This window comes from Coenobita brevimanus, chromosome 106 (assembly GCF_032717465.1).
Source record: "Coenobita brevimanus isolate Jiangsu-jjx chromosome 106, ASM3271746v2, whole genome shotgun sequence".
Lineage (NCBI taxonomy): Eukaryota > Metazoa > Arthropoda > Malacostraca > Decapoda > Coenobitidae > Coenobita > Coenobita brevimanus.
The window spans coordinates 1647501-1662500 of NC_137059.1; the positions used below are offsets into that span (position 1 = coordinate 1647501).

The 15000-nt window shown below is 43.4% G+C and overlaps 2 protein-coding genes across 2 annotated transcripts in view; both read right to left on the bottom strand.

Annotated features, from left to right (window-relative positions):
• Positions 1-4444, bottom strand: part of LOC145416470 (endoribonuclease Arlr-like) — a 5264-nt gene extending 820 nt beyond the window's left edge. Inside the window, exons 1-4 of the mRNA XM_080285425.1 lie at positions 4390-4444; positions 1780-1996; positions 977-1176; positions 1-181 (exon numbers count right to left, since the gene is read on the bottom strand). The exon at positions 1-181 is cut by the window's left edge and continues 52 nt beyond it. Coding sequence (XP_080141551.1) covers positions 1-181; positions 977-1176; positions 1780-1996; positions 4390-4444 — 653 coding nt within the window. The remainder of the gene's footprint in view (positions 182-976; positions 1177-1779; positions 1997-4389) is intronic.
• A 3961-nt stretch (positions 4445-8405) lies between these two features.
• Positions 8406-15000, bottom strand: part of LOC145416471 (uridylate-specific endoribonuclease-like) — an 11403-nt gene continuing 4808 nt past the window's right edge. Inside the window, exons 2-7 of the mRNA XM_080285426.1 lie at positions 12504-12737; positions 11839-11980; positions 11470-11563; positions 10246-10351; positions 8997-9223; positions 8406-8636 (exon numbers count right to left, since the gene is read on the bottom strand). Of these exons, the coding sequence (XP_080141552.1) occupies positions 8406-8636; positions 8997-9223; positions 10246-10351; positions 11470-11563; positions 11839-11980; positions 12504-12737 (1034 nt within the window). The remainder of the gene's footprint in view (positions 8637-8996; positions 9224-10245; positions 10352-11469; positions 11564-11838; positions 11981-12503; positions 12738-15000) is intronic.

The window sequence follows — 15000 nt, forward strand, 5'->3', positions numbered from 1 at the left end:
TCTGCTTCCTCCTTCTTAAAGTTCAACCAATTGTGGAATCCGGACACCTTACCGTCCTTCACTTCGCCTACGAACACGTGCTCGAAGCCAGAAGAGGCAATGTTCCTTCCCCCTCTCTTGTACTGTGAGAACCAGATATCGTCTAGGACCTGTCGCAGCCCTCCCGAACCCGTCAGTAGGTCTGTAAGTACGTAGGTAGGTAGGTAAGTAGGTATACTGTGAGGAAGATCCGTAGGTAGGTAGGTAGGTGAGTAAATAGGTATATTGTGAGGAAGATCCATGGGCAGGTAGGTAGGTAAGAAGGTATATTGTGAGGATCCGTAGGTAGGTAGGTAAGTAAGTAGGTATATTGTGAGGAAGATCCGCAGGTAGGTAGGTAGGTAAGTAATTAGGTACATTGAGAGGAAGATCCGTAGGCAGGTAGGTAGGAAAGAAGGTATATTGTGAGGATCCGGAGGTAGGTAGATATGTAAGTAGGCATATTGTGAGGAAGATCCGTAGGTAGGTAGGTAGGTATGCTTCATTTTTATATATGCAAGGAAGGAAGAACCCAAGGCCAAAATCCCGCAAGACCGTTCCTCAAAAAAAACAAAAAAAAACAAAAAAAAAGATAAAAGAGAGCAAAATTCGAGATCCGTTCATATCGATTGAATATGTAAGTAGGTTGGTACTTTAGTAGATAGGTAGGTAGGTGAGCAGAGTGGATAAATTTAATAGGTAAGTAGGTTGGTATTTTAGTAGGTAGGTAGTTAGGAAGGTAGATAAGGTGAGTACATAAACTGACCAGGTCCGCAGACAGGTAGGTAGGTAGGTAGGTTAGTAGACAGGTAGGTAGATAGGTAGGTAAGTAGACAGGTAGGTAGGTAAGTAGACAGGTAGGTAGGTAAGTAGATAGGTAGGTTGGTAGGTAGGTGTATAAGTAGACAGGTAGGTGGACAGACAAAAGCCACACCTACCCTCACACCAAAACACTCACTCTTGCGCCTCAAAAATCCCTCTAGTTCCTTCATAACATTGGTGGCCATAACAGCATCCAGGAAGGCCACCTCCTCTGCTCTCTCCCCCTGCGTGGCCACCTCCCTCTGCCTTGTGTCTGCCACGTAATTGTCCAGAAGGTTGGCCATGGCGCGAACTGTGGCCTTCTGCATCACCACCAGAGGCATGGACGAGATGAGGCTGTGGGCAGGTTAGGTTAGATTAGGTTAAGTTAGGTTAGGTTAGGTTAGACTGGATTCATTTAGATTAAGTCAATTGAAGATGGGTGGGTTTTCATAAAGGGTGCTTAAGATAGATGAAGTTAGAATGGACTTAACAGATAAAGAGGAAGGACTTAAGTTGGGTTAGACTGGGCTAGGTTACGTTGGGTAAGGGTTAGGATGGGTTAGGTTCATTTAGGTTAGGTTAGGTTAGGTTGGGTTGGGTAAGGGTAGGATGGGTTAGGTTATAGGCTGTCTTGGGGAAATATACCGTAGGTCAAGTTAGATCAGCTCGGAATGATGGGGCAGAAGCATGAGAAAAAGGGCTAGGTTAGGGTGGGCTAGGTAAGGTTGAACTGGGTTAGGGTAGTTTAGATTAAATTAGCTTATGTTAGTTTACATTAGACTGAGGTAGGTTTGGATGATTGCTAGGTGGTTGTTGTCCAGGAGCTTGAGAGAGAGAGAGAGAGAGAGAGAGAGAGAGAGAGAGAGAGAGAGAGAGAGAGAGAGAGAGAAAGGTGGGGGAGGAAAGAAAGGGAGAAAGGAAGAGAGCGTGAGGTGTGAGAGTGCCCTTCCAACTTACTTATTAGGAGCATTGTCAGAGGTAGCACTGCCAGATGTCTTTCCCTGGTAGCTAAGTGTAGGTTGTGCTAATCCCGTGTCAACCCTCAGTAGGTCCTCTGATGCGCGACGTAGCTCCTCGGTAGATAAGCTACTTCCGCCACTTCCTCTGTTACTGCCCCTGCTACTTCCACCTCCCCTGCTGCCACCCCCTCTACCGCCCCCTCTTCCTGTGTTGGCTGAAACGAAGTGGATATTTTGTTTAGTGTTGGGATTTAGGATCTCTCTGTTTCTGTTACTGTTACTGGCCCTGTTACTGTTACGTCTACCTCCCCTGCTTTCTCCATCTCTGTTTGCATCACCTCGACGTTTTGTGTTGGCTAAAAGTTCATAAAACCTTTGTGTTACTGTGGAATTCTATGCTTAGGAGGTCTGTATTACTGCTACTTCTCCTCCTGCTTCTGCTACTGTTGTTGCTGCTGTTCTGCTGCTGTTACTGCTCCTGTTGCTGCTACTGTTACTGTTACTCATTCCTCCCCTGCTACCACTTTCGCTTGGCATGACCTCTGCTGGCTGAAAATACTTAATAATTTGTTACGTGTATGTTTTCTTTGTTATTTATTTGCTGTCTCTGCTAATTTCACCTTTTTGATCGCCACCCCTGGTTTCCTCATCTGTACTGTACCTGTCATCATCATCATCATCATCATCATCATCATCTTCTTCTTCTTCTTCTTCTTCTTCTTCTCCATCATCATCATCATCATCATCATCATTATCATCATCAACTGTGGAACTCAATTCATACCACACTTCCTACCACACCTGCTCCAGTTCCTACCACCCCTTCCTCTCTTCCTACCACAACACCTGCTACTTCTGCCTCACTTGCTACCACAATTCCTACCAAAGTTCCCACCACACCTTCCACGGTCCTTACCACAGTTCTCACCATACCTACCTCACTCCCTCACGCAATTCCTACTACACGTACCACAATTCCTACCACAGTTCCTACCACACCACCTACCCCAGTTATTCTCCGGAGCTGCGTTGGCTGGAATAATCTCTTCTTCCACCACAGGCCGTCTGGTTGTGGTAGTTGTGGTGGTTGTGGTAGTTGTGGTTGTGGTGGAGGTGCTCTTACGGGCGCATGCCACCACGCCTTGAGAGAGAGAGAGAGAGAGAGAGAGAGAGGGGGGGGAAGAAAGGAAAGAAGAGGAGGTGGAAGAAGTGGAGAGAGAGAGAGAGAAAGGGAGGGAGGGAAGAAGGAAGAGAGGAGAGGAGAGAGAGAATAAAATTAGAATTATTTCAGAGTATAATTTTTAAAAAGAAAAAGGTACAGCGCCAGACAGACAGACAGACATATAGACAGACAGACAGACATAGATAGAGTAGCCAAAAGACAGACCGGCTGAGAGGACAGACAGACAATTAGACAGATAAAAAGACAGGGAAATTCATAAAGAGAAAGACAGACAGTGACAAAGACAAGAGAACAGCCAGATATACAGTAGATAGTGAGAGACAGACACACAGATGGACAGACAGATGAAGAGAGGTAGACAGAGTGATAGACAGTCAGACAACAGATAGATAAAAACAGATAGACAATTAGATAAAGGAAAAGATAGACAGTGACGAAGACAGGACAGACGGATAAAGAAAGTGACAGATAGACACAGACAAAATGACCAGTAACTCAGTAACTCTCAAGTACTCCACGGTAACAGGTAGCGAGTAACAGTAACGTAGCAATGACGAACGTAATGCGGTAGAACATTACAAATAGTCCCAAGGCAAGGTAGCACACTAACACAGCTCAGCACAGGACCTAACACGACAGTAACGTAACAAAACATCTCCACAGCCTACATAAGTCTAACACAGACCCACATAACACTGATCCACACACCACAGCACCGTAATGATAGATACGTCACAGTGCTAAGGAACTCTATAACACATAAATATATTTCTTAACACAACGGTAGCGTAAGAGAGATAAGCTCCAGAGAAAGAGAACACAATACATCGTCCCTAAAATAACACAGGAACTAGGACGACAAAAACGTAATTCTTTTCACGCTTTTATTTTTCTGTTTACCTTAAGACTTTACTTAAAATTTCCCATAGATTTAAGTAATTTTTCATTCATCTTTAAATAATATTGTAACCTACTTTCTATTATTATTATTCTTTTTTTTAAGCAGAAGATGCACAGAGGAGGGAAAAGCAATTTAAATATCTAATAATTCCATACACATCGTCCACCCTTGCCCACCTTCTTTCCTCTCTCTCTCTCTCTCTCTCTCTCTCTCTCTCTCTCTCTCTCTCTCTCTCTCTCTCTCTCTCTCTCTCTCATCTTGGGAAGTGAGTCTTTGATATTAATAATCCAGTGGTTCGTATTCTCATCGTGAAAGAAGCTCCCTAACACCTTTTCATAAGCGATTTATTTTGCTTATGACACCTGGCCGTCCTAATTTGTGTTATATAAAGCCTTCTGACGTTGCCATACTCAACATCAGTAACGTGCTAAAGGATACTAACCTGCCGTATCCAAAAATAAATCGCTGAGGAAGAGGTGTGAGGGAACTTCCTTACCTGGCGAGAATATTAATCAGCGACTCACCTGCCGCAGCACACAGCAGCACCAGAAAGCACAGATACAGCAGCCGACCCTTCATAGTGTAAACGCGGGGCAAAAAGTTAGGGATCCAACGTTCTTTTCACTGTATTTCGTCACTGTATCTTGTCACTGTACTCTATCACTGTATTCTATCACTGTATTCTGTCACTGTATTTTATCACCGTACTGTACCACTGTATTATATTCTATCACTGTATTTTTATCACTGTATTCTATCACTATTTTGTCACTGTCGTCACTATAGCACTTCGTATACTAATGCCTAGGAATAGTGGGTGAGGATGAGAGAGGCTTAGCTGCTAGGAGGTGCTTAGGAATGCTAGGAAATTATAGGAAGAGTTGCCTTGAAGTCCTAGTAAGGGCTTAGAGGTTAGGATGGGCTAGGATGATGGAAGCAGAGGCAAGAGAGTATTAATGTTGCTAGGATAAGAATTAAGGGTAATAATAGATACAATGTGACTCCTAGATAGTGCTATATGAACAGGAACTAGGAAACTGAAAGCTAGGAATGGTTAGATATGTTTAGAAGGGACTAGGACGTGCTAGGAATATTTATAGGTATATTAGTGACTGAGATATGCTAGGAATATTTGAGTATATCAGGACTGGCTCTGAATAGGTTTGGAAGGTTGCAGAGTATGTTAAAACAGCTGAAATATGCTAGGAACGTGAGTATAATGCTGGAATATGTTTGGAATATCTGAAGGTATATATTAGAGGTGACCAGAGTATGCTAGGGTTATATGAGAGTATGTTAGGTGAAGCTCATATGTTCCAGAGCATATCAGGAAAGTTGAACAATGCTAGGAACGACTGATAGCATATTGGGTATACTGGAATATACTAGAAATGTCTAAAAATATATGTATGGAAAGATGAGTATGCTAGGAGTAGAAAAGAGTATGTTAGACGGAGCTGAAATGCTGTAGGGTATATCAGGAAAGTTGAAGCATGCTAGGAATGTCTCAAAGTATAACAGAAACAGCTAAAAAGTGCTAGGAGTTGAAGGAAAACCACTACAGGAGCTTCTGGGCTGTGCTAGGAGCCTGTGCTAGGTCCTGGGATGTGCTAGGAGCCGCTGCTAGGTCCTGGATGAGCTAGGAATGTGGGAGAGAGGCTGGGTGTGGAGAGAGTGAGTGTACAGCTCCCTCCCCATTCGGATCGTCCTTGCCCCTCCCCTTTCCTCTTCCCTCCCCCCTCCCCCCGTTTCCTCCCCTCTCTCTCCTTCATTGTCTCCCTCCTCCTTCTGCCCCTCCCTTTTCTCTCTCCTCTCTCTCCCTCTCCTCCCTTCTCGCCCTCCCTTTTTCTCTCTCTCTCCTCTCTATTTCACCTTCCTTTTATTTCTTCTCTTCGTTGTTTTTAAGTTCCCTCCATCTCTTTTCTTGTTTTTCCTGTTCCTCTCTCTCTCTCTCTCTCTCTCTCTCTCTCTTCTCACCTCGCACGTAGCTCTCCTTCACATACTGTTAATTCACAAAAGTCCTAAGTCTCGTGAATAGATTGTGTCTATTTTCGACTCTACGTTCTCCTCACATAAGGCGGAATTCCCCAAGTGTTATATCAAGGGCTTAGTATATTTTGGCTCATTTGTTTTGGTAGTGACGTCATGCTGTTGGTTTTGCATTCACACTTCGTAAAATCAAATCAACCTCCATTAATACTGACTCTATTGATCATATTCTCTATTTTGTGTGGAAATCATAATATTAAATCTATTAGAAGTCTTGTTAGGTCAGTAAAACATGGAAAATAATATCATCACTTTTTGTACTTGCATTCTGTAAACGTAGAAATAAGCATCCTCTGTTGGTCAAAGTTTCTCCTAATGTTCTCAATAATTTGTATGGAAATTATGGTGCTCTGTCCCACACGAACTCTTAAGTTAGTAAAATGCTAAAAAAAAAAAAACAATATATCACCTTTTATATTCACATTCTCTATCTTCAAATGAGCTTTTCCCAATTATATTTATTTCCACTGATTATTCCCTCCAGTTGATATGAAGATTGTAAGTCTAAATCGATTGTGAGCTCCGTTAAGCTAGTGTAATAAATATAGCCTATACAATAATGTCGTCAGGAAACGTACAGAGATAGAGGCTTGTGACTCCCGGCAACTTTAGCAAGAACAGATGCCAGCTACTCAAATTTATACCGTTTATTTTGAGCACCTGTTTTGCGTGCCTTCTACAGGTGTCCTCATCCCCCACTGACACAATTACCTGTTTCTCTGGCCAGGTGTGTTGTTGGGCGCTTCCTCACCTGCTTATGACGTAATTTCACCTTTTATTCTTTTCTCCAAACGATTTTAGACAGTTAAATGGACTCCTCTTGTGGTAAAGGGGTAAATGGAGACTGTATTTATTATCTCTAGTTTGAAAATATCTCCCAGAGTATGATCGTCAGGAGATGTGAAGAAAATAATACATCATCTTGGTGAAGGGGTTGGTAAAGAAAGCAGGCATAGAATTCTGACTCTCCTCCCATCCCAAATGCTCTCTTGATTCTGTGTGTGTGTGTGTGTGTGTGTGTGTGTGTGTGTGTGTGTGTGTGTGTGTGTGTGTGTGTGTGTGTGTTGCAGTTTTTCCATCCATACATCTCAACCATCAATTAAGCATATTTTTTCCTAACAAGTAGAGCAACAATAATGATGATGATTTACAGTAAATGCTGCTGCTACTGATGATGATGATGATGATGATGCACAGACTCCTAAGCAAAGTAGCACCACGTAAACTCTAAGTACAGCTGTGTACTGGCGAATAGAAGTGACGTGAGACCGGATGTCATGTAGATAAGAGGGGTGTTAGGCAGCGTCCTGTTAGTGCAAGTAAGGGCACACCACACGACACATAGAGTACTGTTTATTTACCATCATACTTTACTGTCTTTGTCACCACACTCACTGTTATATCATTGTCACCACACTCACTGCTTCATCTATATCATCACACTCTTATCATTGTCACCACATTCACTGTTACATCATTGTCACCACACTCACTGGTATACCATTGTCACCACACTCACTGTTTTATAATTGTCATCACATTCATTGTTCTATGATATCACCACACTGTTGACACCACTACATCACTTGCACATCACCGTACCACAGCCACACTACACCACTGTGCCAACACACACACACACACACACACACACACACACACACACACACACACACACACACACACACACTCCACCACCACCACCGCAACGAAACACACCGCATATAGCACCCAACCACACTCCACAGACCAGTGTATACAGAGAGGGAGACAGAGACAGACGGACAGACAGAGAATCACCTCTATTATCTAAATTAATTCCATGAAAATGTCTATGAGTACCTTTTCAATAATGTGGGTTTTTCATTTATATTTTTTCCTTTCGTCAGACGATTTTATGCACCTTAGGAGAGACGTCTTGTAGGGGAGGGGTTGATGAAGGCCGTATCTAACCCCTCCAGGTCACAGAGTCTCCCATATGCTAAATAAAATCGTCTGGAGATAGCGTGACTAAGATTAGCCTCCTTCCCATTGTGTGATACAGTTTTGTTTGTGTGTGTGTGAGAGGCAGGGTGTTTTGTTCTCACGCTGATAGGTGTGTGTGTGTGTGTGTGTGTGTGTGTGTGTGTGTGTGTGTGTGTGTGTGTGTGTGTGTGTGTGTGTGTGTGTGTGTGTGTGTGTGTGTGTGAGAGAGAGAGAGAGAGAGAGAGAGAGAGAGAGAGACAGAGACAGAGAGAGAGACAGAGAGACAGAGAGGGGGAGAGAGAGAGACAGACAGAGACTGGGAGAAAATTGTATGTAGAGGTTTATTGTGTGTGTGTGTGTGTGTGTGTGTGTGTGTGTGTGTGTGTGTGTGTGTGTGTGTGTGTGTGTGTGTGTGTGTGTGTGTGTGTCTGTGTCTGTGCCTGTGTATGCTCCTACTTCCTCTCCAGGCAAAGAAAACACCTCCAATTTACTATCTTTACTTCTCCCCCTGGGCACATCGCCCCTCTTAAATGTCAGGATAAGCGCTTCCCACCAAGACCTTCCCGTTGTAACTCAGCGTCCACGTTTGCACTCGGAACTGATTGCCATTCATCTGGACGGGACACAAGGAGTCAGGTCTGGCCAGGAAACACACGGTATAGGTAGCCAGCTCCAGTTCAGGCGACGTACCGATGAACATAGAACCGATCCTCTTGGGTTCAGTCAGCCAGGTGAAGTGGTCCATGAGCACTTCACCCTGAGGACCAGATGGAGTTAGTTTATTGTGTGTGCTGAGGCATACGTGAAAAAAATAGAGTGTGGGTGGACGCTTGCTTGTGTTGGTTGGAAAGGTGTGTGTGTGTGTGTGTGTGTGTGTGTGTGTGTGTGTGTGTGTGTGTGTGTGTGTGTGTGTGTGTGTGTGTGTGTGTGTGTGTGTGTGTGTTTCTTGACTTTAGTTTGTGTGTGAGTGTTCTTCTTGACTCTTGTAGATGTGTTTAATTCTTGCCTCAGATTGTTGTTGCTGTTCTGTGTGTGTGTGTGTGTGTGTGTGTGTGTGTGTGTGTGTGTGTGTGTCTACTGTCCTCATATGCACATTTACCAATCCAGTCTCTCTCACCTTGCTTCCCAGATCCACAATTTTCTCGTATCCCTCATAGTTCAGGTCTCCTTCCGCCTCCTCCTTCTGGAAGCTCACCCAGTTGTGGAAGCCAGACACCTCCCCGTTCTTCAGCTCACCGACAAAAGAGTGCTCGAAGCCAGACGAACCCAGTGGGCCTCCCGAACGGGTGTACATGTCGAACCAAATCTCATCTATGTAGTCCCTTAGCGAGCTGGATAGAAGGTCTGGTGATTGAGATAGATAAATAGAGAGAGAGGGAGGGGGAAGAGAGAGAGAGAGAGTTGATTTGCTTTCACCTAACGTAACTGGGCCACTCCACAAACTGAATACTGATCATGTCTCTCCATTATGCTTGACAGTAGGTCTGGTGAGGAAGGGGAATCTTAAGAGCAGAATTGTTTACAGGGTGACATACTTTCCTTAAAATACAATCTCACCCAATGCATATACAAGTAAGTGTCATTCAGGAAAGGCCCATTAATCCCTATTCTACACTTTTACCTCTCTAGTACTTGTTTTTTAGCTCTTTTTCCAACACTCACTTACCTTCCAACACTAACTAGATTTCCTTCCAACACAAACTCGATTTCCTTCCAACACTAACTCGATTTCCTTCCAACACTAACTAGATTTCCTTCCAACACTAACTAGATTTCCTTCCAACATTAACTCGATTTCCTTCCAGCACTGTGTTTCCTTCCAACACTAACTCGATTTCCTTCCAACACTAACTCGATTTCCTTCCAGCACTGACTTTGTTTCCTTCCAACACTAACTAGATTTCCTTCCAACACTAACTAGATTTCCTTCCAACACTAACTAGATTTCCTTCCAACACTATCTAGATTCCCTTCCAACACTCATTCCCTTCCAACAGGACCAACACTACCTCCTCAGCACGTAATCTCCAAGGAATTCTCAACCAACTTCATGATCAGGGCAGCCATAACAACAATTCGGAAAGCCTGTCATGTTCCTCTATGGCTGAATTTTGGCTCTTTAGAACACTTATTTCCCCTCCAAATCTTACCCCCAAGCACTTACATCCCCTCTAGAACTTACTACTAACACTTTTAACTATTTTTACACCTTAGAACACTTAATACCCTCCACTGTCTACTCCTCAAGACTTACAATTTCTCCAGCACTTGCTACAAACACTTTTACTTACGTTTACCTCTTTTAGAACACTTTAATTCTCCTCTAACACTATCTCCCCAGCACTTACATCCTCCCCAGCACTTACTGTTGGTCGTCAGGAAGTCCTCAGCTATCTGCATGACCTCTGTTGCCATGACAGCATCTAAGAAGGAGCTCTGTTCGGCCACCTCCCCTGCATCCTCTACCTCAGCCTGTGATCAGAATTTAATATAGTTCTTTCACCTTAAATTGGCTCAAATTCACGTCATTTTGCAGCTTATTTTCACGTAGGTACATAGCAGAAAAAATAGTGCTACGGCTATACATCCTTTCCATAGAACTTCGTCGTGACTGGCATCATATTTCACTCTTCCTTTACAGTATTCTCACAACTCAGATCGACAGATGACAATTTTGGGCCAGGTTAGAGTAAAATTAGCATAGTTATCATGTCACTCTAACTCCTCCGTTGCGGTTGAAGGACTTGGAAAAAAAAAGATGAGGGATTCGAGATTTTGTTTGAGAGACTTCAAAAACTATATTTATTAATCCTTTCTGTGCTACTGGTGCATTTAAACATTTTACTTTGACATCAGCTAGTCAGGTCAGGTGCGGGTAAGGGGATGGATCTGTTATGATGTGGCAGGGGTAAACCAGTTCTGCTGTCGGGCCCTGCTGCGGATGTCACTGATTGCATTGCGCAGTTGACCCTTGTGCGGTGTGATGCGGTGAGGATCTGTCCGTTCTCCCCTTTGGAGCTAAGATGCGAATGAATGTGTTTGAATGGATGAGTAAATGGAGAGTGAGTCGTCCTGTCTCGGCTACCTCCCTTTCCTTGGGGGAAGCAGCCTAGGTATATAGATAGATAGACTTTGACATACTTTGACATCCACAAGACCTGTTCATTTAGTCCAGATATATCCTGTACTCTTTCTATTCTAACCTGACCTAAAATTGCCACCTCTTCATCTTGCATGCTGAGTTGTAGGAATAGATTCACACAAGGATATGGTGCTAGTCACAAAGAAGAGCCATCAAAAGTATAGAAAGCCGTAGTATTGTCGAGTTCTTCAAGGGAGCTGATTTCTGATATTTTCTTTTCTTTTTTTTTTTGTATCCTGGTCCTGTACTTTACATAATATTTCTCTTTTTTCGTCGGGCCTGTACTGTTCCTCTTTCACATGTTTATTCTTATTTTTTTATCCTAATCCTGTACTCTGCCTATGTCATTTTTTTTTTATCATGCCACTTTTTTTTTTTTTAGCTCTGTAGTGTACCTATGTCACTTTTTTCATTCTTTTTTTCTTTTAATTTTTCACCTCTACTGTACCTCTGACACGGATGGGATGTAATTGTCCAGCAGCTGTACAAACGGGGCGAAGGTGGGGCCAGACAGGGCAGAGGCGGGAACGTTGACAAATAATCTGAAGTGGTGATGGTGGAGGGGAAATGGATTAGTGGTGGTGGTGGTGTGCTTTAGTTATAGCAGTAGTAGTAGTAGTAGTAGTAGGAGGAGGAGGAGGAGGAGGAGAAGGAGGAGGATGAGGAGGAGGAGGAAGAAGAGGAGGAGGAGGAAGAGGAGGAGGAAGAGGATCATCATTATCATCACCAACTTAACAAAACAGAATCCAGATCACACTATGCCACCAAACACCCACATGACCCGGACTGAACCCACTACCTTTGACCTAGTACTCACGGCCCTGGTGCGAGGTCACCGGATGTGCCCTGACCCTGGTGATCTAAGGTCAACTGGTCACCCACGGAGTTCACGTCAGCGGCGAACAATTGCTCCGTCAGGTCATACAGGTCTTGGTCCGTCACACTTCCTCCTGAGCTTCCTTGAGGAGACGCAGGAGGAGGATTAGAATACACACACACACACACACACACACACACACACACACACACACACACACACACACACACACACACTTCCTCCTGAGCTTCCTTGAGGAGACGCAGGAGAAGGAGGATTAGATTACACACACACACACACATACTGTACATAAATTCTCTCTCTCTCTCTCTCTCTCTCTCTCTCTCTCTCTCTCTCTCTCTCTCTCTCTCTCTCTCTCTCTCTCTCCCCACTATTTTCACTTTTTTTTAAGTTCAAGTCCCTATACCTCAAAGTATGCATTCCTATATCATCATCATCACCACCTATCATCAACATCACCACCACCACCATCATCATCATCATCATCATCATCATCGTCACCACTACCAACACCATCATCATCGTCATCGTTATCATCATCATCACTAACGTCATCATTATCATCATCATCATCATCATCATCATCATCACCTACTATAACTAACACCATCATCATCATCATCATCATCATCATCATCACCTACCATCACAAACGTCGCCATAATCGTCACAGCAATTCCCGTGGTCCCCGCACTCGTCATTACACTGGCAGGGCTTGGAGTAAAGATATTCCTCCCCACATCGGTCCTGACACGACATACAGATTTCAGTGTAGTCGTCACAGCAGTCGCCAAAGTCACTGCATGCTGAGTTGCACTGGCAGGCGCTTACTCCATCATTTACTCCGCATCTCCCTTGGCAAGATTGAGCATTCGCGCCTGACCAGTGAAAAAGAATACGTAGATGAAAAAAAAAAAAAAAATGTATGAAAGGGTGATTATTAGACTGACTTACTGGATATCTCATTCTTAAAATTATGGCAAAATCTTCCACAAGTATACCCACTAATGTTTAGTAATATTCAGCTTGATCCTGCATCATCCTTGAACATGCTTGGGGTTTCATTTACTCGGGACTTATCTTGGAAAGATCATATTACATCTCTTGTAAAATCTGCTTCCAAGAGATTGGATGTGCTAAGCCGACTCCGCTCTTTCTTTACCCCTGCACAATTGTTGACTCTATACAGGGGTTTTATCCGCCCCTGTGTGGAGTACAACTCTCATGTGTGGGGAGGCTCCCCACATACAGCTCTTCTCAATAGGGTGGAGTCAAAGGCTTTTCGTCTCATTAACTCTCCTCCTCTTACTGACTCCCTTCAACCTCTGTCTCTTCGCCGCACTGTTGCATCTTTATCTCTTTTCTATCGCTATTTTAATGGTCACTGCTCCTCTGAACTGTCTGCTTGCATTCCTTCACCTCCACGACGGGCGCGTAGCACCCGTCTGGCAGCAAACTCTCATCCCTTTTCTGTCCAACTCTCTAATGCAAGAGTTAACCGTTACTCCCAGTCTTTCATTTATGCAACAGGTCAACTCTGGAACTGTCTCCCTCTGTCTGTATTTCCTGCTGCCTATGATCTCCAGTCTTTCAAACGCAGTGTGTCCAGGCATCTTAAAATGATCGGATCTTGAATTTAGCTCTCTATTGTATTTTGTTTTTCTCTTGGAGGGAACTGTTACTGCGGGCTCATGGCCTTTGGTTCCTTCTTCCTCGCATTAAAAAAAAAAAAAAAAAAGTGGGAACATGGTTAGTTACGACATTGCCGACCTGATAGAGCCAGAGTTCAAATATTGGGTCCATAGTCTCGTCGGGTAAGTAGCCCCTTATCACTTTTTTTTTTTCATAGATAATGAATGGAGGAAGGAAAAACAAAGGAAATAAAAAAATAAGTCCATGTGCCTAAAGCCATCCACCATTCATAAAATACTTATAACAACTGGATTTAAATAAAAGTGGAATAAATGTTTGTGGGAAGCAATTCCCAGGAAGTGAATTCCAGAGAGTGGTAGTTCTGGGGATAAATGAATTTTGATAAGCAGAGGTTCTGCATTGCAGGGGAGAGAGTGTAAATCCATGGGTGCTCCCAGCCGCCCGAGTATTTGGGGAGAAAATGTCAAGGGGAGGCACAAATGAAGCCAGTTCGTCAGAGCACTTACGGTAAAAATATCGGTAAAATAATGCTAAAGAAGCAACATCTCCACGTACTAATAATGGAGGAAGGTCCTGCTTAATGGCAGGATTATTGATTAATCTAATGGCTTTGTTTTGAATTTTGTCCAACTGCCTCAGTGCAACCGCTCCACATCCACTCTAAGGTGGTGAACAGTATTCTATCTGAGAACGCAAATGACTTTTGTATATTGTGGCCATCTGCTCGTCAGTGAAGAATTCACGAACTCTGTATACAAGTCCCAATTTTTTAGAAGCATTTTTAGCAAGGGATTTAACATAAGCAGTATAGCTTAGGTTTATTTTTGGTTATTTTTGGTTATGGTTGGCTAATATCAATTTGTGTGCTATTTCTGCAGAATCTGACCATGCTAGAAGAATTTAGATAACACCGAAATGAACAGATCTTGAAACAGGCTCTCTGTAATCTTGTTTTTTGCTTATTATTGGAGGGAACAATTTTGCAGGCTCCTGGCTTTTGGTTCCTTCGTTCTTGAATAAAAAAACAAAAGCACAGGATATGAAGGAAATACGAGAGGCTGAGAAGACTGACCCAAGGCAAGAAGCAGAAGTAAGTAGATGGTCTTCATGCTGAGGGAGAGTCAAACTACCTGCGATCTTACTAATTACACCAGGCTTTATATACAGTACACCCGGGCAATACCCACTCTACCCTTTCTCCCCTCTCCTACCCCCACCAACTCCCCCCCTCTTTCTCTCTCTCTCTCTCTCTCTCTCTCTCTCTCTCTCTCTGTAATGTTCATGCCGGCGTTGGTTTGTCTGTCTTCTTTGTCTGTTTGTCTGTTAGCAGGTTTACTCAAAAAGTTATGAACGGATTCTACTGAAATTTTTTGGAGGGATAGGGTATGTCCCAGGGAACAATCCATTAGATTTTGGTTGTGATCCGGGTCAACATGGGGATCTAGGAATTTTTTAAAGGATTCTGTGCCATTTCGGGAGAGTGGTAAT